Raw genomic sequence first — 25,029 nt, 5'->3', positions numbered from 1 at the left:
TTTGGCAACGCCAATGGTGCAGTGCCGCTCCGTCTAGTATCAGCCACACGGTGATTTTATCCTTCACCTGGAGGAATAGTGATATACCAGTCTAGTCACTAATGGAGATCCGAATTAAACCAAAAACCAAAATCAAAGGATAGCGATTGAATCCACAAATCAAATTCAATCTTAAGAATTCAAAATACTTTTTTTTTTCAAGCAACATTACCCGAGTAAAAAGACGGCCTCTTCGCAACACGCGTACGTTCGGTAAACTTCACCACCTTCAGTTAGAATTCCACTTTTCTTAACCTAGTCTGTGTAACACAAACTCCGCTGTCCAGGGCTGTAACTGGCCCCTCCCCGGTATGGGGCCGGCGGATGTTTGTCGGGCTGCTATAAGCCAGATTTAATCAGGCTATTCTTAACCATTTTCCAAAAAAGCGTTAAGGTACAAGATATGTATTTTTGTGAATTAGCGTTTCCTATATCACTGAGAGGAAAACAGCAAAATTTCACCGGGAAAATGTTGAGTTTTTTTCATTTCCTACTATGATATCTGCTTGAAAATTACCAACTTCTATTATTACGATATATCTCATCCAGACGTCGACGCGGACCCCCAAGAGGTGCTGGACATAGCCTCCCGTTTGGTGCGCAGCAGATTCGTCGTGCACTCCTCGACGATTCAGATCGAGCTGTTCCAGGAGGAAATGCGCGACTGTTCTCACTGTCGGGACCCCTCCGACTGAGAGCGCATGCGCGGGTTCAATCTCCAAGCAGACGTGTGGTTTCAACTTTTTACTTGTCAAAATAGGTTCGCGTTTTTTGTTGGGGGTTTTCAAGTGAAGCAGTCATTTTCTACAAGACTGACCACAACTCACTTAAAGAGATATACATAACGCGTTGAATCCACACATCTGTTTGGAGAGCATATACTAGGTACATGTATAGCAATTATATCACTCTAGGATTGAAAAATACATAAACTCCTAACTCCCTACAATAACCGGAGGGCGTTAAAGACTGATTTGAAAAATGTGTGTGTGTGCGCTTGTGTGTGTTGAATAGATGGACCAAATTTGATAGAGTGACTGAAAAATCGGTCAATACAATTGGCTTGGGTTGATTTTTTTTTATTTTAGACATCGAAGTGTCTCATACCAACAGCAGTCACTGTGATTCATGGACAATTAAGTCAAGAATGGGTCTATGATTAAAGGTAACAGCGATGTCATCGAACTTGAAACGTGTAAATAGTGGAAAAATGATAATGCCAATCTATTCCAGCATAACAAATATTGACTCAAACTGATAATAAGACTAGAAAGAGCGTAGGTTCAAACAATTCTAGGGATGACAAAATATTTACATTTTAATTGTTTCGTTTCTTTTTAAGCTTAAAAACCGACCTGATGTTTTAGGTGGATTGTTATGAGCTCTCCAGTACTCTTCTGAAACGGATTTTTGTGTGTGCGTGATCTGACACGTGGGCTGTATTATATTGGGAACCTAGAGCAGAGTATATATTTTAGACATTTTTAATTACAATGACATACATTGCTGAACAAGAGACATCTACTGATTAACTCTTAAAAAAGTACAGATGTTTATGGGCACAAAAATAAGTGTAAGTCAAGTGGGAGGATGAGTTCTACTTACACAGCCAAGTGATATATCCTTGTCCAGTTTGAAGATTTTGTATTGATTAAAAATGTTAAATAACAAATATATACATGCACAGTTGGTATAGTTAAGTTAAAGACGTTGAAACTATAGTGGAATTCGAAGGCGACTAAGCGCATATAATTACTATAGGGGATTTTTAAGGCCATAGGAAAAGCAGATCTTACGACGATGTACAGTTATACAATAAACTTCTCAATCATGTAGAGATGGACACTTTCAATACCATCCCTAGTTAGTCACTGTTCTCAAATCATGCTTAAGAGATCGTGATATGTGCTGTTTTCAAGCCAAAGACGTGTGTATGAGATTGTTATAATTTTGTGTATATATATCAGGCCGGATGTGCTGAAAAAATGGAATTTCAATCTTTAGTGCCAAATGATAAATATAAATCAATAACGCTTCCTTCCATCGATGGTGACGTGAGAATGTTTGCATTTGTTTTAGATGTGTTTTTTTAGGCTTGATATTTATGTTTTTTGTTGTTGTGAATTTCAACTCGAAAGCAATATTCTTCGCTGTAGGTATACTTTGTAATGCTATTGTTTGAAGTCGTAATAAAGTCTATTTCTTGACATTTGCCCGATGATTTCTTTCATTTTGAAAACGCACAATGGCTACGTATACATTGCAGTGTGTTGAATGGAGGAGGGGGTCGTTCTTGTTGTTTAAAAGATAAGAATAATAAAATTCTCAAACTGGTCCTAACCTATACGTTTTTGAATTCTTCACAAACAACCCATTTGCAATCTTGAATCTATGCTTTAATTATCATGGACATGTCCAGAACATGTCAAAATGGGAAGTGCTGCTTGGGATTTAGTCCATTTTTGCGATTGGGTAAGCGCATATCCTACCGTACTTGGCAGGGCAAATCTGATTTCTCCATGGATAAGCAAGAAAACGTTTCTTGGCATTCCCTACATGCACAATGGCACACACTCAGTATTATACAGATCTTTCCACATCTTAACGACTTAATGCTGTCTATGGAATGTACTTTAGAATGTATGTACGACTGTACGTGCACAACAAATCGGATACTCTGATACTACGCCCCTGAGGCGTTGCCAAAAATTGAGCGCAGTAGTACTGGTACAGACTTGTACGTTTTACTAAGGCCACCGTGCTTCGATTATCAATATCTTCTGGGAACCCCGAACTGATGTGAACGTATACTTGGAACTAAGAATGCTTTGCCAAAAGAAGGTTTCCTTTATTCTGAAATTTAATGAAGGCTAAGGCCACAGCAAGTACATTTTATGGATGACATCCTCTGCAGACTGCAAAGTAGTGCGATAGGGCGTAAAAAAAGATGGGTGAAAAAAACAACAAGATGGCTACATTTCAAAAATAGGCACCATAATGTTGTGATGAATGTTGTAACAAGAATTAAAGAGACAAAACATGGTATCAGAGCCAACAAGGCAATCATTCCTGTATTCAAGACATGTACTGGTGTGGTAAAAGTGACACTAGTGTGGTAGACTGGCATCACCATCAAACTTGGCAACCACACTCATGGCTTCCATATTGGTGTCACTTTTACAACTATCCAATAAGTTTCATTTCTACAACTACAGTCCTGGGTACAGTGCAATTATTAGGCTACAACACAACATAATTGCTCATTTTGGTACTTTATCGTCATGTTGACCATCCCTGCAGAAGAAAAAAAATTCTTTTTCAGGCAAAAATTATGTATCCGTTTTCGATATGCTTTGGCAGTACGGCATATGTTTGCTAATTTTGCGACTGCTTTGTACGATTTTCAGTATTTTTTTAAAGTTCACGGAACAGCCCATCAACATTATCTCCTTGTAGTACTCCCCATGGCTGATAGAGGTCGCTGCTAATCCATGGACACATGAACCAGTTGATAGTATTGTAGCTTGGTGTCCAACAGAACCTTGAAGTACATTGTACTAAAGTATTATTGCTGTAAAAACAGCCTAGCTTCATTACCTTTATTCAGTATTCCCAATGGCTGACAAAATCTACTAAGTATGTAACGTTACACGTGAACCGGTATACTAGTATTTTAGCCTCGTATCCAAACATGTTTTAGCTGCCTAAAAGATATCTGAGAATGAATACGTAAAAGAAGATGTGACCCCAAATTCAAAGGTACCGGTATGAGAGAAAACAAATAAGAATCTTGTGTCACTGACGAAGGATAGTGAATTCTATCCGAAACGTCTGACCGTTTCAAAACCATATCCAGTTGCTTGAGTAACTACTTTTTGGTGTAATAATCTTGTGTGTTTCATTTGTTGAACGTGCCTGGCCACTTGCATTTCATAAGAAGGCAAGTCTTTTTCTTGCTAAACTCATTCCTCAAGCTCTTTCGTTACAGGTGATAGACGTATGCGGCTATGTCATTTCTAAAGATGTGTGTGCGGCTTGATGTGATCTCCAAGCAGATCCTATGGTGTCATAAGATAGTATCAAAGCTGGCCAAGGAGTAAAGCGGGCCAAAGGGAGTCAAACTGGCACCGGAGATCTGCCTTCACTGGAACTGGGAGGAGCATTTCTATTGAATAAAGGTGTCTCTGCCCCTCCCTGTGCCATATCAACAGCTCGAATATCTGAGGTGCTAATGATTTTACAAGCAATTTACATCTTTATTGGGACAAGTTCATTGACCCGCACACATCCCTGTAGGAGATCTGCGCCAAACAGGAAGGAGGGCAATTAACACATACACAGCAAGCACAGTTTGATTAGGCAACAATTGGATGTTTGTAGCCTTTTGTGAAGCCGAATGAATGCAGATCCTACGGTGGGTTTGATACTTCATTATGCCACTGTGGATCTGCTTGGAGATTAGGCTTGATGATGTTGTGCACTTCTATTTGCCTGATTACCAAGGCCTTATGTTAATGTTTGTTAAAGATACATTTGTACTGTTAACTTAGAAAATCTCGTCTGACAATAACACGATCAACACAAGATTCAGGTTCCAAGTGTCAAGTGGACCATTTATTTTGTGAATGTCTTGGAAGAAAATTTCCAAGAACTTAACATTAAGTCGAACAAATACTTTCTCCCCCATAACGTCTCCACAATCTCACATCCTCTTCAATAATCTTTCCACTAACCATCAACATGATTCATTCAAACTTGTACCAACATTTATCAATTCATAAAAAAAAGTACTATGTGCAATCAGTACCCAACTACAAAAATATTGGTACAAATGTACCTCACATACAAACGTTCTTCAATCTCTTGAATAGAAAACTTTTGTAATGTTACTTGAGATATGAATTGTGGTTCAATTGCAAATTAAACACAAATTCTACAGGATGCTTTCATCCATTGCTCAAAATGCAAACTTCACCTTGATCTTAGTAAACGTGTAGTACCAAAATCTTGAGGTTTAAGCACTGATTTACGATGAATTGTTGGGTAAACATTTCTGTAAGTACAGGCTTGCATGAAGTACTGATCCCTCCCCCTTGTGCTATGTAAATCCTTATCCTAACATTATTACAATATTTAAACAAACTTAACTTTCCCCACTAAACAATATGTACATAATAAGCATTTTCACCATAAACCATTACAATCATCTTTTCCCTCGAGTTTCTGTTTAGAGTTTTCCTGCTGACATTTGGTCCTAGGTGTCTGAGTAAGTGCTCTTGAATTGCCAATATCATTTCCAAAGAACTATAGAGAGTCAAAATATCCTTTCTGATGGTACTTGCATACTGCAAACTGTGGAAGAATGTTCTAGACAATTTCTTAAAGCTTAAACACTAGTATCATCCAAGTTTTTACAAACTTATCATGCATTGCAAAGTAATCGAAAACAACTTAATATGGCAACAAGGATATGAAATTGCAGCATTGAAAAATTACAAATCTGATTGAAGCTGATTTCTACTGCAACCAATGCAAATAAGGAACATGGATACACTCATGGTAAACATGGTAGTACAGTATGAGATGACTTTTTGTAAAGCTGGCTACTATAACTAGGCTGTAGACCTGCACCCCCTCCCCCTTCCCCAACATAACTACAGACAAATCTAGCGCAACAATAAATAAATAAATAAACTACAAAAGCCCCAAAACATTTTCCCTCAAATGTACTATATGCAGCTTTTTTTGTCCCTCCCCCCATTGTACCAAAACATACATCAATTTAGACTTAGGAAAAATTAGAAAAAACTTACATGAAGTAGTTTTAATCGTTTTAACGTCTTCTATTTGCCAAGTGATAGTGCCCCCCTCCCCACCCAATCAAGGAGATAAACTCTGACAACTGAAACTAGAAGTTTTTCAAAAATGTACAAGTCCCTTCCCCAAACAATACAATATGGTCTAAAATAGTAAAATTAGGTAGGGTTGTCAAGTCTGGATTTGGCAACATTCACTAATGTCAGAACAGTGAAATTGCGGTACAAAACTTTTGACTATGTTCAGGTTCTATTTTTGGACAATGTACTTAAGAGGCATCTTGACAATGGGCTTTTGCTAGTTTTGGTATAATGCAAATGTAAAAAGAAATGTAGACAAAATTCAGTTAACTACTTTTTTTTTAGCGTAATATCTTCAAATGTTTCTTTGGTCTTAGGTCCAGTTGGTCATAAGTTATACAGCTACTTGCTTTAGCGTGTTTATTTTGGTAAATGAAAACCGCAACTCAAAGCCCAAAAGATTTTGACACTTTTCTGAGTTAAAACTTCTGAATGCTGCCTTATTCCTTTCTAGTTCCGCAAATTTTCCAGACAAAGAACAGGGTTACCCTACTTAACTCCCAAACTTAACACCTTCCCCTTTTCTGCTTAAACATATCAAACAGATACATTCTTAAATCCTTATAACATCCAACACCACAGACCTCATCCAATCCTTTTCAACAAATGTGTGGACTGGCGAGAAAATTTCTTCATAATTCCTTACCAAGCTAAGTTCCACAAAAACTCATGACAAAAAACAACAGGGATGTTTTGGTCACAGATTTTCCATCGATAATTTTGGCAGGAACATCTAATTTTTTTTTTCACAAATCATATATGATAAGTATCGAAAATTCCATCACAGAATATGTTAAGTAGTTGAAATGAATTGGGACAAGTTAACATCCCTGTCAGTATGTCTGCCACTAAAACTTTTGTGGCATGTGCCAAATGTGGTATGAAAACATACCATATTTTAGGCTTCATCAACAGATATTTATGATGCAAAGCGTCACATAATTTGATAATGAACTTGATCTTAAATCATCTCAGAGAAATTAAGCGCATTAACCAGATAATTTCCTGTTTCAAAACAAACCCTTATATAACATACAGTGCTATACATATAGATATAAACATCTTTTTAACTATAAATTCTGTAAGACGAAAACTCTACAAAAACAGTCTGACCAAGTGTGCTCATGTCACATGTACCAACTCTGGAATGTAGGGTTACTGCTGTTGTGCAAAAGCGCCACCGTGCACATAACACAGGTACTGCAGAACCTTGGAATATAGAGTTAACTCTCTAGTGAGCTTACTTTGGTGTAACATATTAGAACACACTATGCGACAAACCCTAGAATGACATACTCAACTATTCATAGAACAGAGAAGATATTCATTTGTCTTATTGTGTTACCAAAGGGTTTTGGTTTCTTATTTTGCCTTCTTGGCGATGGCTTCTGCACGAAGGCACGCCCCTTCCACCGCGTCGATGAGCAAGTTGCGGAAACCGCCGGACTCGAGCTTGTGGATGGCGTATATCGTGGTCCCGCCGGGGGAGCAGACATCGTCCTTCAACTGCATGGGGTGTTTCCCTGTTTCTAGCACCATCTTGGATGCTCCCTGCAAGAAAAAGAACAAAGACTTTTAAAATTGATATGTTCATATGACTATCAATGATACTTATCATTATTGTGAGGTTAAGGGGAAATTTTTACAATTCATAGTGGTACTATTTTGCATTTAGCGTTTTCTCTGAATCCAAGAGAAATCATTTTCAGAGAATACCGTGGCGGGTTGTTGGTTTAAAGGAGTCAAAATGTCAAAATTTCTCTTTTTCTCAAACTCAAATTCTAGATTATAATATAACTCCCCAATCGCACTTTTCTGGAAGGCTGGATCATAATGCAGATGAGTTAACACTTAAAAGTTTGAAAACACAAATGTAAGACAAAACACATTCTGAAACATTGTTCCAACAGAAAAAAAGAGTTTATACCACAGTACATTAGAGTATGTTTTTTCAACCAATTACTCTAAAACTTAACTATAACATGTTCCCTATAAAAAATGGTACTCAACATTCCACGTTCTAAGTGAGCAGTGTTGGTAGAGGCTTTCTACATACCAGTAATTCTAGACTGGACTGTAGTTTTCCAATCAAACTTTTCTGAGAGGTTGGCTTATATAGAACAGATAACATTATAAGTTTGAAAACACAAATGAAGACAAAAAACATTTTTGTACATCTCATTCATGTATTCTTTTCCATGTGGTGCTGTTATGGCATCCTATTGAAATCAACTACAACATGTTCCCTATGAAAAATGGCAACCAATATTCCATGTTCGTAGAGGCTTCCTACCATACTGTGAAAAATGGCCACTGACATTCTGAGCTCTAAGTGAGCAGTGTTCGTAGAGGCTTCCTACATACCAGTAATGTTTGGGCCGCCAGCTTGATGGACAGTTCCCGTGGCAACCCCATCTTCACCCCTCCGTCCGCTAAGGCATCGATGGCTGTGAAGGCCTGAAATGAGACAGAAATACTGGTTAAAATACAGCCTTATGTAACTGTTAATGTACCATGTTTGACTTGTGGTGGCCATAAGCAATCTTGCAACCATATGTCAGTCATGCAGTGGCCTGGCTGAAATTGTGTTCCTGTCGAGGGGGAGGGGGGCACACCAGCCCCTGAAAGTTAGAGGTTGCGTGTGCGACTACTGATCACGTAGCCTGACTAAAATCGCGCTCCTAGCGAGTTGCCACCACATTAACGAGAGATTGTCATTGTGTAAACACGGGCTGATCCAGCAGAATTTTGTTCATTTCTCTCTCTTGGTTGGGTTCTCATATTTATGATTCATATCTTAGGATTTCAGACTGCAGGTGTTTCTTTACAATTTTGGTCATTTAGAAAGCTCTACATGATTTCATAACTTTCTCAAATTTTGTGGGCGTCTTCAGCTTGTGACAAAAAAAAGACACTAAATGGAACATGAATGTATAACAGCAAACCAAAATTCGACAGCTGGTCGGATTTGCACTTAATTAATGTTAAGGACTTTAGTTTAACTGTTGTTCGTTTCGACTGGTTTTGAGAATAAGCTTTATTCAAATGAAACATTACAGTTGAATACCTTCTTGATTGGGAAAGATTACAAAGTTTTCTTTCTTTTGAGAAGGGAGGGGGGCAAACCAGTCCGAACCAGTTTGTACCAATATTTATCCCTGTTCTCCACTTCAGGACACCCCTCTATTCTGTGATGTATGGTAACATCTGCCCAAAGGGGAGATCCAGCCATAACCCAGATAGGGTGTGGTGCCTGTCCCTTTTTGCCATGTTATGGTCATTTCATCATGTCCAAAAAAAACAATAGATACACTTTGTAACAGCCATTAACCTACATGTAACCGTCGGAGCGACTGATGTAAATTAGTTTTATCAAACACCATGAAACTGACAGAAAACAATCAATGTGTCTGTGTTACCTCCATTACATAACAATGTTTTCTTTCTTTCAACTTCAATGACTACAAAGCAGAGCATGCGCTCAAACATACAAGCCAAATAACCTACATGTACACCATATCTACATGTGATTTTCCCTCAAAATCCGAGTTTTCAGTAAAAAGAAAGGCTGTTGCTTGCCTTTTACCCTCGTACAAGGAGTTAAACTTTTGAACTGTGCCCTGTGCGTGACCTCATTCTTTCTTGGGGATATCCCATTCCCGCCCTTTTGAGAGACACTGATGCTGATTGGTCAATAAAGGGGGCAGGGCAGTGGGCAGTTACAACTGGTTGGGGCAGTTATGTGGAACATTTTTAATCTCAAAGCAGATCCTACGGTGCCATAAGATAGTATCAAAGCTGGCCAAGGAGTGTAGCCGGCTAAGGGAGTCAAATGGGCACGGGAAGTATGTACTATACATTACACACCGTGGATCTGGTTCAAGATTAGGACATTTTGTTCCATGAGGGCACAGTCGGTCAGCCAAAGCAGAAAAACTAACAACTGGTGAACTAAACAGATATTTACCAAACTGAAAAAAGCTTTAAAACCCTGCCTGTTCTTTTTAACATGAAATGTCTACAAATTGGACAAAGATTTTTTTAGGAAAGATTTCATGGATATATGTAAGTCACGACAAATAAGCACTGCTATTCCCTTTTTAAGCTGTCCACTGTTGTAGGTTCTTTTACAACCTTCAGATTCTGGGCCAACAAACCTAACCACACCTCCATCTCACCACCTTTATTTCCTTCCCTATATATAGTTCCAGATCTAGTTTGATAAGTTTTTTTCTCAATGTCACCACCACAAACAATTATATGTCTTCAGTTAGGGTCACCCAACCCTCTTTATTGCATGGTTCACATGACATTACATGAAGGTTAAGACATTAAGACGAGACAAGTTTTAAGACATTGACTTGTTAATCTGAAAACGCACAGGTGAACAGCCTTTCCATAACCAGCACAGACATTTTGACCCAAGACCAAGTATGTGATTGTGAATTGAGACCACCACGCTACCACCCCCACCCCACATAGTGTACTTACATATGCCTGCCCCATCCCACCTAAACCTATGGCCACATATACAGGATCTTTGTAGGTGTCCGAGCAAAACCCACGTTTCTGTATCATCTGTGCGAAAACGGGGATAAATAAATAAATATGGCAGCTTCAAGGTCACGTTCTGTCAAAGGAATGACCTTTCTGTCTTTTGAAATTCTAGGTCAAGCAATAGATGTAACTTGTAAGTTATATCTTCAACATTAGTATACAACGAATGCTACAGAAGGGGCATGGCTTATGAGAATTAGTGAAAGGGTCCGTCGTCACGGTAGGCGGTCTGTGATGTCACGACATGAACTCCACTCGGCATAGCCAGGCAGAACACCGGACAACATGCTCACAAATCTATCACCAATATTTTGCCCCCACAAAAGAAATTTGCTGCCGTCGCCTCTGCCATGGCTGTGCAACTGACCACTTTTAGTAAACTCAACACCCGTGAATGGACAAATATAAGTATTCTGCTGTTTTTGCAAATGAAATGTGAAGAGTGATAACTTAAAATTCTTTATTGATAAGAAAAGTGATAATTGTAGTGATACAAGTAGTTTAGAACACTATATGTAGAGTCTAGAGCCCAGGGTGACTACTTTTAAAATTTAAGTTGATCCAGAAAACTGAAGGGTGGCAGAGAGTGAAAGGGAAGAAAAAAATGGAACAGTATTCAACTTATAAGGTAAGGATGTTTGTGTAAGACAAACAACGGTGGAACAACGGTTGCATTGTTTGCCTTACGTCCTTCGGCATCTACAAAAACCAAGGATGTTACGACCTTGTTGGGTGTACATTTGTAGTATTAATTTTTAAGGAAAGAAAAGGGGGCATTGTCAGAAAACAATGGACTAAAGGTTGAATCAAATAAACACAGTTAAAGAGACAGTGAACAAGTAGGGAATGGGTTTAGAAACACACGTTTAACTTTTTTTAAAGGGCCAAGGCTAAATCTAATTGGCTGTTTGGTAACTAGGGTGTCTGTTTTGTCGCATTGGTTGCATTTTACAACTGGATATAGTTTTTTTACGTTACGGTTTTCTTATTGCATTTTTTTCTTATTACAGGCCGGAAAAGGGTCTGAAGGCCGTTGGTCTTCTCAAACTGAAAGGGTAATCAAAAAACACTGGTGATGGATATTTAAAATTTGCTGACTGCACTTTCTCACATCCCTAGCCACGTGCCCCTTGGTGGCAAAACCAATAGCTGTGTCGAAAGAAAGAGAGACTCAGAGAGAGAAAGAAAGAGAGAAAGAAAGAAAGAGACTCAGAGAGAGAGAGAGAGAGAGAGAGAGAGAGAGAGAGAGAATATTGCGTTTTCATGATTCCCAAAAATTTTCACGTTTTCAAGTTCACTTAGAGTAATCAATCAATTTCACGGCCACAGAAGTCAGCAATCAATGAATCCCGGCGATTTAGCAGGTACTATAAATGCAGAAATGTTCGCGATGGTTTTATGTTCGCAGTGGCTACTTCACCGCGAACTTAAAACCACCGCGAACATTTATCCATGGCAGTAAGAGACCACAGTGCATGGTGCTACCACGAAATTAACACCACCGCAAACAGTCCCTTTTTCCCGCTACCATGAAATCAACTCCCTACAAACTTAAATGCATTTACAGTATACTTACATACGCAGGCCCACTGCCGGCCAGACCGGTAACAGCGGATATCATCCCCTCGTTACTCTCGCTGCAGTACCCCAGACTCGAGAGGAGCGACTTGATGATCTCCGAGTCTTCCTTCTCCACGTGGCTACCGGGAACGTAGACGGACGCGCCCTGTCGGACCACGCAGGGGGTGTTCGGCATTACTCTCATCACACGGCTCTTCGGGGGAAGTTTCTGGAAAACGGGAAAAAAACGGTTGTTTAAATGGTGAGACTGGTAGACTGTGGTAAAGTTTGCACAACAAAAGGTATTGAGTGTTGAAGACTTAGGGGGAAGTTTCTGGAAAACGGGAAGAAAAGGGTTGTTTTAATGACCTGCCAGGATACTACACACATTGGTTGAACTGTGATGGTAAAGTTTGCACAATAAAGGGTTTTCAGTGTTGAAGACCTATGGGGAAGTTTCTGGAAAACGGGAAGAAAATGGCTGTTCAATGACCTTCTGGATACTAAACACGTTGGTTGGACTGTAATTGTAAAGTTTGCACAGTAAAAGTTGAGCTCGAAATCCTTTTTTCAGCCAGGTTGCATAGGCAGCAACCTAAGTCAAAAGCCAGGTTGTGCCACCATGATTTTTGTTGCCCACAATTGGAATGATACAGTATGTAGAACTGACCACATGTTGATATTGAAAGCTTGGTGTAAACCACTAGAATAAAACCACTAAGTAAATATTTCACACTTCACAGTATGTTGATTTTTTTCCTTTCCGGTAACTATAGTACTACTGTCTTTTTTTTATGTCATTTTCTTCATCATTCTGAGATTTTCCTCATTTTCACAACCAAACATTTACTGCAACATGTATATACTAGCATCATGACAGCTTACAGGTCTCCAAGTCTCTGATAATCCAACTGTTGAACATCACGCATGTTACAGTAAACATAGCAGCCAATTTGTAAAAATAACAGGGTACGATTATCTGTTGCTAAGCAACAGCATTCGAGTCTTCAACACTCAACGTCAATATCTGTGTGTATCAACTGAATGCATAAAAAATCGCTGGCGAGACTAAGTGATGATATTGGTGAAATCTTTCTGTTCACATGACATCATTTCCTAATGACGTAATTTACATCAATGGTAGCCCGTATCCAGGCTAGAAATATGTTGTAATTATGGGAGGGTTTTGGATCGCTGAATGTGGTTTCCAAACTGCTTCATGCTTTGAGCACCTTTCTTTGACAAGGCTGGTGGCAATAAAAGTATTTTTTTGGCACAAAAAAAGCAAAATTGATAAGCAATAAGTAGACACTAATTGCTATATTTCTTAAAGTCAATTTGCACTTCTTCTTGAACACACTATCTTCAGTCATGTACAAAACACCACCCTTGCAAACCCTAGAAGCTACTAATGCTATCAAGAAAAGTTCTTGATTCAAACACGACAGCTTTCTCCAGCTGTATCATAGTCCATCACATTATCTTAACTCGAAAACATGCCAAAATCATCTCCCATTAAATCAAGTTTGTTAGGCCTCACACCAGTGTTTTCTTACCTCTTCTAGGAACTGCAGTGGGACACCTGCTGCAACAGAAACCATGAGGTGTCTCTTGGTGACCACAGGAGCGATCTCTTGTAGCACCCCTGGTAGAATGTGTGGTTTCACCGATAGGAAGATGATGTCGCTATTCTCTACTGCTTCCTTGTTGTTGTGTGTGAATTGACAACCGATATCCTGGAATGAAGGAAATAATTTCTATTCAAACAATTTGTCAAAACATTACACACACAAAAATGACCCATTTCAATAAATCTCTGTTACTGTTACTGGGAAGGAGGCTTGCCTACAACGGAGGCACTGTTTTTTAGTTGCGTTTGTGCATTTGCAACTACATGTATAACTCAAGATACATTATTGATTGAACTGTGTGATCTTAGTGTGTGGCTAGCTACAGGGAAACATTGCCATGTTGGGCCTCCTGGCAGTATTTTCCTGTACTGCAGCATTGAAATCCGACACCGCCTTTTTGAAATAGTGTAGTACACTCCATAGACAGCTACCCCAGCTGTCTAATGACCTCAATTTGGGACACCCGTTATTTCAGATGATAAAATGACCTACTTGTTCTATGTCCTTAAAACTGTGTTTATCTGACTTAAACCTTTAGCTCTTTGTCTGCGGACAATGCTCACTTTTCTGTCGTTGAAAATTAAGACTCGTCTCACTAAACCAACCTCGTTTTGGTCGTAAACTACACTAGTTACTTTGGTTAAGTGTAGCTTAGCTACTTGTGTAGTCAAGGACTTTCTAATTTTCTTGGTTTTGTGTCGTCTGAGATCAAAGTTCGGAACTATGTTCATTTTATTAGTGCTGTACTTGTAACTGTTGGCGCTCAGAATTACTTTTGTCTGTGTATAATCCCCTTTTCTATAGTAGCCATACCCAGAACATTATAATAATATGCATACAGTATATACTACAATACAGACTGGTATCCATGTCTACTATAGTTGCAGCGCATCTTTCATCCTCTTAGCTCAACAAGGCATTAGAAAAATGGCCGTTATCTGTATAACTACCTTTTGGCTTAATTGCTATGGACAAGAGGACAATGGAGAACACTGCCTCGTGGCATGGCTTGCAGACATGTCTGTCAACTGGTCAAGGACTCTCACACCTGCTTTGATCTACCTGCGAACGGACCACCTGAAAGGTACCAGTGGAAAATTCCACTATGCGCCAGTCTTAAAATTGCTTCCACTGAAGGCACATATTTAAGGGATGAGTACATCAAACTTAGGATGTTGTCCAAAGATCTACATAACTGTTAAAGTGTTATTATACGGTTTTAATAAGAGAACAATTGACCATGTTCATAATACTTAAGGACAAATTTGATGAAATCATGGAAGAAAACAGAAAAGGAACAATCTTCAATTTGAAAGTCACTATAATCAGTATGATAGCTCAATATCCCCTTCTTATTATAAGTTATATTGAGCCCTGAATTGGCATTCATTCATTTTGAGGCTTGGTACACACAACGCTTGCATGACACTTGCAGTCTATGCCCCGAAATAAGCTAGCATGCTGCGTTACTTGAGTTTGAAACTAACTTGTGCCAAACAATGTATGGTTGTGCAGGGCAACTGGGCATATCAAACCTTGCAGTGTAATGAAAAATTAAAATCTCTATTGTAAAAGATGGCATTGATATAAATATAAAATTATAATAAACCATTACGTGCTTGGGCCTTTTGTGATTTGACACCCCCATTTTGTCCAATCATTAAGCCGGATATACAGCGCTGTTATTTGTGTGTACATTACACTATTGCATATGGCAACATACCTCTGACCTAAACCAAACGTATCCTGTATGATTGCGTCAGAAACATAGCTAGGCCAGGGCTCGAAACTTTGTACTCAGCTAAATAAATTTAGCCTGTATTTGTCTTAGCTTGCAAAGTTGCGAGTAGTGATTTATCTATAATCAGATATTCTGCTGGAAATTTTTGGATTGCTTTTTCGTAGTACTGTGCGTGACAATACTACTGTTACTGCATCGTAAATTTCTGCACAAAAGAGAAAAGTCTCATCTACTTAAAATATAAAGGAACTTTTAGAATGTATGAAGTCACACTTAAAAAGTATGTAAAATATCCCAATCACCCCGCGTGGAAATGGTATCATCCAGGTAACAACAGGTACTGTACATGTACATCACATTTTTGAACTGATCCAAAAATGGAGGGGAGGTTTTTACAATCTATTCAAGCTGAAAACATTGATCCTATTATAACCATATGCACAATTGTAGTTGATATGAAAATCTCCAGCATAAAAACAAGAGACAGCAATAAAATGGATCCTCAACGACCCAAAATACACATCATCAAACAGGTACATGTATTACAGTGAGTCACTGACTACCATAAATTAAAAGTGCTCATTGCCCCTCCAAGTTCAAGTAGCCACTTTACACAATCAAAATCTTAATAGAGTGAAGAGATTATCAATCGAGGGTTGTTATTGCAACAATGACCTACCTCTAGCGTGGGTTGACTTCTACATGAGGGCGCTGTAGCTGTGATGTGATCTGCTTTTACCACTCCTGATGGACAAAACAGAAAAAAGATATGTTAAAACTTAGAATTTCACCGTCTTTTACCCTGTTGGATGAACATGTGTGATTTTCTTTGTTCCAAGTTCCAAATTATTATTTTTCTTCAACTTCCAAGACAAGAAACAATCAGGTGGAAATCTATATCTTCCTGTGGCCGATAATATATATATATTTTTTCAATTTCAGCAAAATTCTCCTTAAAAATTGGACACCCCAAAGATTGCCTTGCTTTCAAATAATTCACTTTCAATACACCTTAACGGAAAGAAATTATGTAAAAGTATTCATGTAATTTCTATACGAATCTATTAAAAGGCTTATAAATATTATGGAATTTTCCCTTCTTCAATTCAAAGCCAGTGTAAATCCATTCATTTTTGTCAATGTGCATTCATTTAAGCTCAGTTAAAAGATTATCTAGTGCAGCAGCAATTTGATGAAAATTGATATTTTGCGCTATCAATCAATCAATCAATCATCATTTTGTTTTGCCGTAAGAAATATAAAAGCCACAGCGTGCACGTCATGATGAACGGTAACGACGTCGTATATATAACGGTTTGTCCCGTAACCGGTATTGCATCAGCTGTCTATGTGTAAACCGCCATCCGCCAGACTTCAGACGGGTGAAAAATAAACAAAGAAAACGAATAATACCTTATTTCTACCAAAATACGAAGAGAAATATACGACTTAAACAATTTAAGGCACATTTATCAATGATCCCGCTAGCCGGACCGGTACAAAGCATCACCGGCGCTCGGGCCACGTGTCGGCGGGGGGAAAGGCCTTACCTGCCGCCAGGAAACCCTTCGCCATGGCCTGGGCCATCTTCCCGGCTCCAACGAAAGCTAGCGACATCTCGGAAATATCTTTCTTGACGGTGTAATCTCCCATCAAAGTTGGACTAGCGTCTGGTTTCTCTTCGGCTGGTTGTTGGACTGGTTGCTGGCTGAAAGGCATGAATGGTTTTATACAAACTGGCACATAAAAAATTCCTTGTGTGGAAAATTACTGACGCAACGACCGCAGGGTCATGACCCCCAACATGCAGCGCCTGCGTGATCGCTGACGTATCCAGCCCTCCGATTGGCTGTTGCCAAGCAACTTGGCCACGCTGTTTCTAAGACTTGATGTGATTGGTTGCTGGTGATTCGTGAACTGGATGAGGTGATATACCTAAGGCTGTGTAAGCGAGGATCTGATTGGTGGAGTTGAGAGCTATCGATGTAAAAGGCAATCTCATTGGTGATTGGTTTTCTTTCAACGGGACATTCATTCATTGCTAATTCAATATCGGTCAAGTCTGCCGCACCTATAAAATTTTCCATTCCATCATGTCTAATGCTATATTAGTCAAATAACGATAGCATTCCTTGGAAAATACAAATTCTTGCCTTGCAAATAGAAAATGATAGGTGCGATGTTAGTATTGTTACTATAGATTTTACCGCCAAATCAAATGTATGCAAAGCAATATTGACACTAGCTGTCTGACTGAATATTCGTTTGATAGATTTTTTGTCAACGAAAATCGGTCACAGAAAAAAACGAACTATTTCCTACTGTTGAAGAACGCTAGCTTTATAGGCCTGGTCTCTACGCTGGCTTTTTTTATTATACCCTGGAGAAAAAAATCTACGACCCCCGTACGAAGGCCTGGTGGAGACTCCACCGCTTGTCGTTTAGTCTTTACAAACTTGGTCTTTAACCTCCTTGGTCTTAAGAGCAGCGGAGTGTACGCTCCTACAAAGGCTCCTACAAAACATCGATCCTCAAAACGATGAGGGCGGGCAGCCCAAACGAAAGAAGAAAAAGGCCGTGAGCCGTTGTCGGGTGCCCCAAGAGCTTTTCAGGTTTGGGATACCAGACCCCGGTCAGATCTCAATATGACATTGATGATATTTATCAGGATCTATCTCAGGAGACTCTTGCTACATAGATTTTATAGGAGGCTCGTTGGCCCTAGAGCCGAGGAGTTGGGCTGCAAAGGCCCTGGAAACAGTCTGGCATCCGGGCTACGAGACCGGCGACCAGGTTAGTAGTACTAGCTAGGACAGTAACGTTATATACTGTATTAAATGTACAACTTATATCTAATAGAACAGAACTTTCGTACAGGCAGCGGCAAAATTCGTTACGGAAACGAATGGAAAAATAAATAGCAGCCAAAGACAGCTCACAGTAGTATTTCTACATTGGGTACTTGAGCGAAAAGTCACCACACAAAACATAGATGTCTGCGACGTACGTGCTGTATGTTCAAGAAATCGTTCTCTTTAATCTTTATATTAGCTTTTGACCCCCCTTGGGTCCCGATTGCGCCCAGACTCCCCAAGGAGAATTGTTTGACACAAAACGGACTAGAAAAGAGGAAAAAACGGGGACATTTTTACCTTTTAGTAGTAGTGACTGCCGAGAGACGAGGTAAGTCCGCACCCGAAGACTAAAGAAAGCGTTTTGTTTCAGACGAGTGCACATGTGGGCAAGTCCGACGTCATCACGTGAACACATAAAAATTGGTCAGGCTGTATTTTTCCATGACGGCACAAGGGAAGTCGCAAAGACACCTGTATCAAATGTCACTTTGGGCGGCGAACAATGAAACACTAATACCTGCTAAGATTAACCAAGGAGGATCAACCGAGGATCAACCTCCTTGGATTAACACACATGTCTGGAAAATCTTTCACATCTTTTATCAAATACAATTTGATTAAATTCAACACATCCCTGTATTAATGTAGACTTTGGCGAGGCAGTTTGTTAAGAGTATAGGGGGGATATGGGTGGCTTGCTACATTCTTAAAGCATTTGTCCAATCAAAGTCAAGTGCACGTGTTCGTGTTCGTGATGATGTCATCACGTGTACACGTGGGGCCTGGGGAGGCTGTACTTTTCCATGACGTCATTACTATACGAGAAAAGAAGGAAGCAGACCACCTGTATCACGTTTCGTTGAATATTGCAACAAAAGCCTACAACAATAGACACGGGAGGGTCTGTATGCTCTTTTCCATTTTTTGACTTCCCGATACTTAATTCGTTGAGAAAGCCGTCTTGTTCACATATTGCGTAACACTGCGACCACATTTTTCCTTGATTTCAGCGTAATAACGTTACATAGACAAGATGTTCTTCTGAATCCAGTTTAAATTTAAAGCGTTGTCACGGGGACCCCCCAGGCAGGCCCCCAGACAAGGCAAAAGAAAGGCGTCAGCGTCAACTGTAGACAGATTATATTCGAGTCATTTCACCGAGACCGTATCTCCATCCAAAGCCGTCATTCTGATTGGTTGATTAATAATTATGATTGACAGTGGGTCAAGTAAGTCAAGACAGTGGGTTTGTATTGTCATCGACTTGTATCATGTATGGTCTGTATTCAGCTGGAATAAGAATACCAAAACGTAGAACAGGGAATTAAATCTCGTGGTAGAAAGAAAATTGAGTGTTCGGCGATGGTTTTCAGTTCATGGTTGAAAGTAGGGCTAACGTTACAGGGTAGGGCGGACGTACTCTCCAAGCAGAGGTTGGTGGGAAAATCACGGTGACCTTTTCCTTTCATAATTTTTTTTTCGACCGGCCTTAGGAAGATCTAGAGCCACGAACATAATGTCAAAGCAACTGCGAAAATTCTCCTTTTTGTTTTACAGCATACAATTCTACGGTAAAATATAGTTTTGATCACCTTGTATATCCCAAGAATTTGAAGAAAAGGCCAGGCCAAATGCTTTTCTGGCACTGAATCGCCAGTCGGCGCTGGTTTGACCTATTTTTTTTAAACCCCGAACGTGGAAGTATTTTCGTGCCCTTGAACTAGATTATGGATCTGTATGTCCCTCTAGTGGCCTCTACCCCGCTTTACGTTACCATGGCAGCCGTCCTGGAATCTAGGAACTCGTATGCATGAGCGCCTACCCTTCTAGGAATCAAGAGATATTCAGTTACTTCAGCGTCAACAAAATAAAACCAAGGGGCTTTCACCAAGTTCAATAGGCAAATACATGCCCTTCCCTTCCGAGTTTTAAATACACCCACGATGCATTTCGCCCAGACGTGTCTAATTCCCAATGGGTCCTATTCACTTTATTGATATTTCCAATAATTCGAATATTTTCCTCTAACAACTTAAATCCCCCCTAAAATTTATCATAACTTTTGTAACGTTTGGATTTCCCACCACCCCCTATCCCTGTTATCAGTCCATCGATATTCTGTCACGTCAGTCAGTTGACATATGGTCACATACCATACTTGACAGTCTGTCAATTAATCACAACACCAAAAGCTCAAGAGCTGTTGGCGTGGTCAGTTTGGCAGCGCTAGAACCCCACTGTTACACTACTCCCCCTTTTCTTTTCAAGATTCGTCCTCGAATCTCCGAGATCGACATCCCTGTGTGGCACATACTAGCCTGTTACTCACAGGGCCGGCGTGGGAACCATTGTAGAAATTCAGAGGGGCGAGTAAGAACAGAAAGAAACAACACCCCGACTCCCGGGATTCGAACCCGCGCCGAACCCGGGCAGCCGGATCACAAATCCAACGTGCTAACCACAACACCAAAAGCTCAAGAGCTGTTGGCGTGGTCAGTTTGGCAGCGCTAGAACCCCACTGTTACAGCTGAATACTTCATCATATTTTGAGCACACAAGTTTCAGACAAAGTCCGACATTGCATCAGCTGTCCAAAAGTCAAACTACGTTGTATATGATTAAACTCACCGTGAATCTAGCGGGTCCAGTTTGATTTTCTACGAGCGGCTAGTTTCGGAGTCTGCGACGTCGACGTGGCAGTGTTGACTTTCGTCTGGCGGTGCACCAAAACGAGGCTGCGCTCCTCCGTAGCATCTGGATCTGATATTCTTTACATTTCTAGGAACCAACGTGAGATAATTCTGGTATTTTGGTATGTCTTCTTGTTTATGTGCCCCTCCTCTTTCCATTCTTATGTCTATAGTTTAATTGTTTTCGTTCCTTTACAATAAGCTTCTTTGATATTCGGAGAAGTCGTGCTCGAGATAGTGGGTCATATTAAACGTTAGTGCTTTCAGTCCTTTCAACCTCCTTGGTGCTTTCTGTTAGAACTTAAAAAAAAAAAGTACCAATTTAAGGCAGCAGCAAGCAAGAAAGAAGAAAATGGAAGGGAGGAGTAAAGTTGTACCGTAAGTAAGAAAGAAAGGAAAGGCGAAGGGGAGAAGAATATACAGAACACTGGTTTCCTGGCCGTCTTCCTCCAGTGTATACTGATGCAGTTTTACTATATCTCGCAAGAGAGCGCTTTTGTACGGTCACGTCCTGTGAAGTTCTAAAATGGCGTCGGTTTGTTGGTAAAAACAGGTGAATGCCCGCCAGAAGATGCGGACGACAGGACTATGCCGGACGACACTCCAAGAAACAAAAACGTCGTCAGTTACATGACGTCCTTCTAGATCTACGAACCAATTCTCGGGCGTATTTGTGACGTTCTTTGGTGAGAAAATGAGCGGAGATCGAGGGAGCAGTCTACCGTGGAGTTGGCAGCAGGTGTCGAGCTGCCCCCTAGCGGCCCGGGTGTCGCACACATGCAGCGTGGTGCGAGGCAAGCTGGTCATTTTTGGCGGCACTACAGTGGCGCAGTCCAAGGAACCTCTGAACGACGTCGTGGTCTTTGATCCAGTAGCAGGTTGGGAGAAAGTCAGGTAAAAACTTTTTTTTAATTTTATTTTAGGCAAGGAGCCCATTGCAATATGTATGCAGCCTTCTACTCCAAACATAGATGTAAATCAACATGTCTCCATTGCGGATCCGTTTACCAGTGCTTGGCCATCTGGATCAAATTTCACAGATCTGTGGGCCTGAGTTCGATCAAGTAAGGGATTGCTTTCCTCTTTCGGAAGTGGTGTAAAATTGGGGTCCTGGCCTAAAATGGAACCAACCGTTCCTAACGTTACCTGGCCTGACGAACTCTATGAGAAAACCAGAGTACAGTCAAACTTGTCTAAGAAGACCACCCTGGGGACCAGTGTAAAGTGGTCTTTTTAGACAAGTGGTCTGTATTACAACAACACAATGTCAACATACAGACATAAATACAAAATGGATAATAGAACATTTCTTCTATTCAATGATGCAATGAAAAGGCAAATTCAGATTTCCTGGTAACAAAGTTTACCTTATGTTTTTGTCTTCTGTCATAAACAATTCAGCAGACTTAACATTTTGTATTGAATCTATTGATGATATTAAAAATATTCTTGTGTTGCTCAGATGTAAAACTGAAGGTCCAGCCAGAAGCCACCACACTGCAGTCGCCATCTTGGATCGCTACGTCTGCGTGGTCGGTGGCTGGGACGGCAAACAGCGAACGTCCGCCGTGTCGCTACTCGACACGGAATCCTTCTCGTGGTCTGACCTCCGACCTGGCCCTGCAAACGACCCGCCAGTCGGCCTCAGCAGTCACACATGCACCAAACTGTCAGAGACGGAGATGATCGTCGTTGGTCGGGAGGGGGGCGTGAGAATGCAGCGACGGTTTGGAAGCGTGTTCCACCTAAAGGTACATTTACATACATATAGAATACACCGTGTTGTGTTTCATTTATGTCCTACCCACCTGTCTCGATGCAAGATGCGCCAGAAGTTGAGAAAAGTTGGTGCCCTCAACAAAAATTGTTACAACAGCAATGTTCAAACCTCCAGTTGTTTCAGGTATTTGAATTTTCGACCGCGCCTCACTTGGCTTACACAGATTATGTTCAAATTATTCGATGGAAGCCTGTGTTGTAAAACTTCGAAGTCTGTGTGATACAGCTTTTTATCACCCAGTCCAAGACATCAGTATCGAATGTTATTGCAGCCCAGGTATGACATGAATGCATAATACATAACCTTTACTTTGACTGGATGGCCTTGTCTGCCAAAGCTGCTCTTCCAAGAGGGGGTAGGTGGTCATGGGAACATAAGTAGATTGATAGAAAATTGAACAAAAAATACTTTACATTTAACTAACTATCCAAAAAATCATAATCACAATCCTACTCCAAACCAGTCCACATACAAAGACGAAATATGCTATCAAATATGCTGTCATATGCTATCTCTAAAAGACCTCAGAGATGAAGCGTGTCTTGCAGCCTCTGTGATGTTGTTCCATACGACCGGTCCTGAAACCGACAGTGACCTCCTTACTCTGTCTCTTCTGACTCCAGGTGGATGTGGAGAAAGGACGGTATGAGTACGGGGAGGCCGCATATCATGCCTCGTCACGATCGGGCCACACGGCCAGCGTGATCAAGGTTCCCGGGGAGAAGACCTGTGCCCTGATGGTGTTTGGGGGAAGGGACTCGGGGGACTACGAAATCATTGGAACTTGGAAACCCAGCAAAATCCAGGTAGGCATACAGTATGATCATAATAGATGTGAAAAGTATATGATAATATTTCTCCTATTGTCATAATACAATCATACAATATGAAAGAGGAAACATATCTGAAATGTAAAATATTGAAAACTACATGGTATCTGTACGTATGATATAAAAGATACTTGTTTTGAAAGCTTGAAAAATTGTGTTACAAGATTTAAAAAAAAAACATCAGATGCTGTGAAACTAGATTTATATGTGGATAATCATTACTTAATAAGTGATTGAAACAATTTTAAAATTGAAGTGAGTGCTACAAGTTTATCTTAATTTCACAAGCATTTTTCTCCAGACATATGTTTGGTTGAACCAAGGAGGTTATATATAACATATCTCCAATGTCCCTAGTTGCTTGTTACTATTTTTCAGCCAGACAATAATAGCACCAATTGAGTAACCATGGACATTGAATAGATAAGTTCCCAAGTTTGGCTCTTTTTGTATCGTTGCAGGTTGAAGAGGCCAGATGTTCAGATTTGGAGGCCGGCTTCACCAAACTGGTGGAACAGGGCGTAGCAAAAAAACAGGCGCCCAAAGGAATCCACCACCACACAGCCACTACCATTGGTCGATACGTCGTGTTCTACGGAGGCGAATGCTTCGCTCGTGCGAGGGATACCGTATGCGACGACATCTTCCTTTTTGACGTTGGGGGAAAGCACGGCGCCTGGTACCACTTAAAGTCATGGAACGAGAAAAATTCGCTGAAGCGATCCGGCCATGTGACCTGCATTATGAATGGACAGATGCTAGTGGTTGGGGGTGTAGGTCCGGATGCTAAAACTCCATGTGGTGATATCTATGCATTGCAGATAAGCTTAACTTATTCATACTAGTACTAGTACTGTTATCTGAGTGGTGGACTGTCTAATCTGTACTGTTTGCACATCAGTCCATCATTGCTTTTCTTTATATTTGTCTGTAGCCAACCGTTGTGCCAACACCATTCATAGCCCATTCCTGCTGTCTCGTCTGTACTGTCCTCTTGCCAGTTACTGCATCAAAGTTTGACACTGGACAGAAGACACCAGATGGTTGTCTGAAATGTCTGACCGTTTCCAAAATCATATCCTGTTGCTTGAGTAACTGCTTTTTGTTGTATCTTAATTACCTGGATGTCTAACCTTCATCACCGCACCAACTGGCATGTTTGGTAGTGGACTTAAAACCTAGCTGTTGCTGAAGTGATTTACCTGCTCTTACAAACTGGTACATTTTTCATCGATTTCTATCAGATTTGATGACAATTGTTATCTATATAATTACTACTATAATTATAAATAGATGGAAACAAAACTACCCACCGTCTGCATTTCTGCTTTGAACGAGTGAAATGGAAGTACAAATGTAGAAGTTATGAGAATTTGGTAAGGCATGACTATTAATTCAAGGCAATGTGCAATACTAGCACCTCCCTTGAATGGCTTTTTTGGGGGAATT

The 25,029-nt window shown here is 40.3% G+C and overlaps 3 protein-coding genes across 9 annotated transcripts in view; 2 read left to right on the top strand and 1 right to left on the bottom strand.

Annotated features, from left to right (window-relative positions):
* LOC118404260 (zinc transporter 2-like) overlaps positions 1-852 on the top strand; it is a 42,494-nt gene extending 41,642 nt beyond the window's left edge. For all 4 annotated transcript variants that reach the window (XM_035803312.1, XM_035803313.1, XM_035803314.1 and 1 more), the window contains one exon: positions 589-852. In XM_035803312.1, coding sequence (XP_035659205.1) covers positions 589-734 — 146 coding nt within the window. In that variant the 3' untranslated portion in view covers positions 735-852. The remainder of the gene's footprint in view (positions 1-588) is intronic.
* A 5,102-nt stretch (positions 853-5,954) lies between these two features.
* On the bottom strand, positions 5,955-18,739 carry LOC118404265 (pyrroline-5-carboxylate reductase 1, mitochondrial-like). 4 transcript variants are annotated; one of them, XM_035803319.1, is made up of 8 exons: positions 18,578-18,739; positions 16,976-17,133; positions 16,105-16,169; positions 13,610-13,789; positions 12,070-12,282; positions 10,428-10,514; positions 8,301-8,393; positions 5,955-7,487 (listed from the first exon to the last, which is right to left on the bottom strand). In XM_035803319.1, exons 2-8 carry the CDS (start codon positions 17,076-17,078, stop codon positions 7,299-7,301), a joined length of 930 nt encoding a protein of 309 aa, XP_035659212.1. In that variant the 5' UTR covers positions 17,079-17,133; positions 18,578-18,739; the 3' UTR covers positions 5,955-7,298. The 4 variants fall into 4 exon arrangements, with proteins under 4 accessions (XP_035659212.1, XP_035659215.1, XP_035659211.1 ...); XM_035803322.1 differs by lacking the exon at positions 10,428-10,514 and having other exon boundaries at positions 18,578-18,738; XM_035803318.1 differs by lacking the exon at positions 18,578-18,739 and having other exon boundaries at positions 16,976-17,225.
* Positions 18,740-21,468: 2,729 nt separating this feature from the next.
* LOC118404264 (kelch domain-containing protein 9-like) lies at positions 21,469-24,837 on the top strand. Its single transcript, XM_035803317.1, has 4 exons — positions 21,469-21,864; positions 22,433-22,721; positions 23,374-23,556; positions 24,042-24,837. Exons 1-4 carry the CDS (start codon positions 21,665-21,667, stop codon positions 24,423-24,425), a joined length of 1,056 nt encoding a protein of 351 aa, XP_035659210.1. The 5' UTR covers positions 21,469-21,664; the 3' UTR covers positions 24,426-24,837.
* The last annotated feature ends 192 nt before the right edge of the window (positions 24,838-25,029 follow it).

The sequence above is a fragment of the Branchiostoma floridae genome, chromosome 17 (genome assembly GCF_000003815.2).
Source record: "Branchiostoma floridae strain S238N-H82 chromosome 17, Bfl_VNyyK, whole genome shotgun sequence".
In the NCBI taxonomy this organism is placed as follows: Eukaryota; Metazoa; Chordata; class Leptocardii; order Amphioxiformes; family Branchiostomatidae; genus Branchiostoma; species Branchiostoma floridae.
This window is presented reverse-complemented; position numbering and strand designations above follow the sequence as displayed.

What these genes read in the sequence shown, in the direction of transcription:
- LOC118404265 (XM_035803318.1), bottom strand. Translation starts at nt 17,144, where the DNA reads ATGCCTTTCAGCCAGCAACCAGTCCAACAACCAGCCGAAGAGAAACCA. An exon ending in GAAGTCAACCCACGCTAGAG is followed by an intron (nt 13,790 to 16,104) that starts GTAGGTCATTGT and finishes CCTTCATTCCAG; the next exon opens with GATATCGGTTGTCAATTCAC. An exon ending in TGGCGGCCCAAACATTACTG is followed by an intron (nt 7,488 to 8,300) that starts GTATGTAGGAAG and finishes TTTTTCTTGCAG; the next exon opens with GGAGCATCCAAGATGGTGCT.
- LOC118404264 (XM_035803317.1), top strand. Translation starts at nt 21,665, where the DNA reads ATGAGCGGAGATCGAGGGAGCAGTCTACCGTGGAGTTGGCAGCAGGTG. An exon ending in GCAGGTTGGGAGAAAGTCAG is followed by an intron (nt 21,865 to 22,432) that starts GTAAAAACTTTT and finishes TGTGTTGCTCAG; the next exon opens with ATGTAAAACTGAAGGTCCAG. An exon ending in GGAAACCCAGCAAAATCCAG is followed by an intron (nt 23,557 to 24,041) that starts GTAGGCATACAG and finishes GTATCGTTGCAG; the next exon opens with GTTGAAGAGGCCAGATGTTC.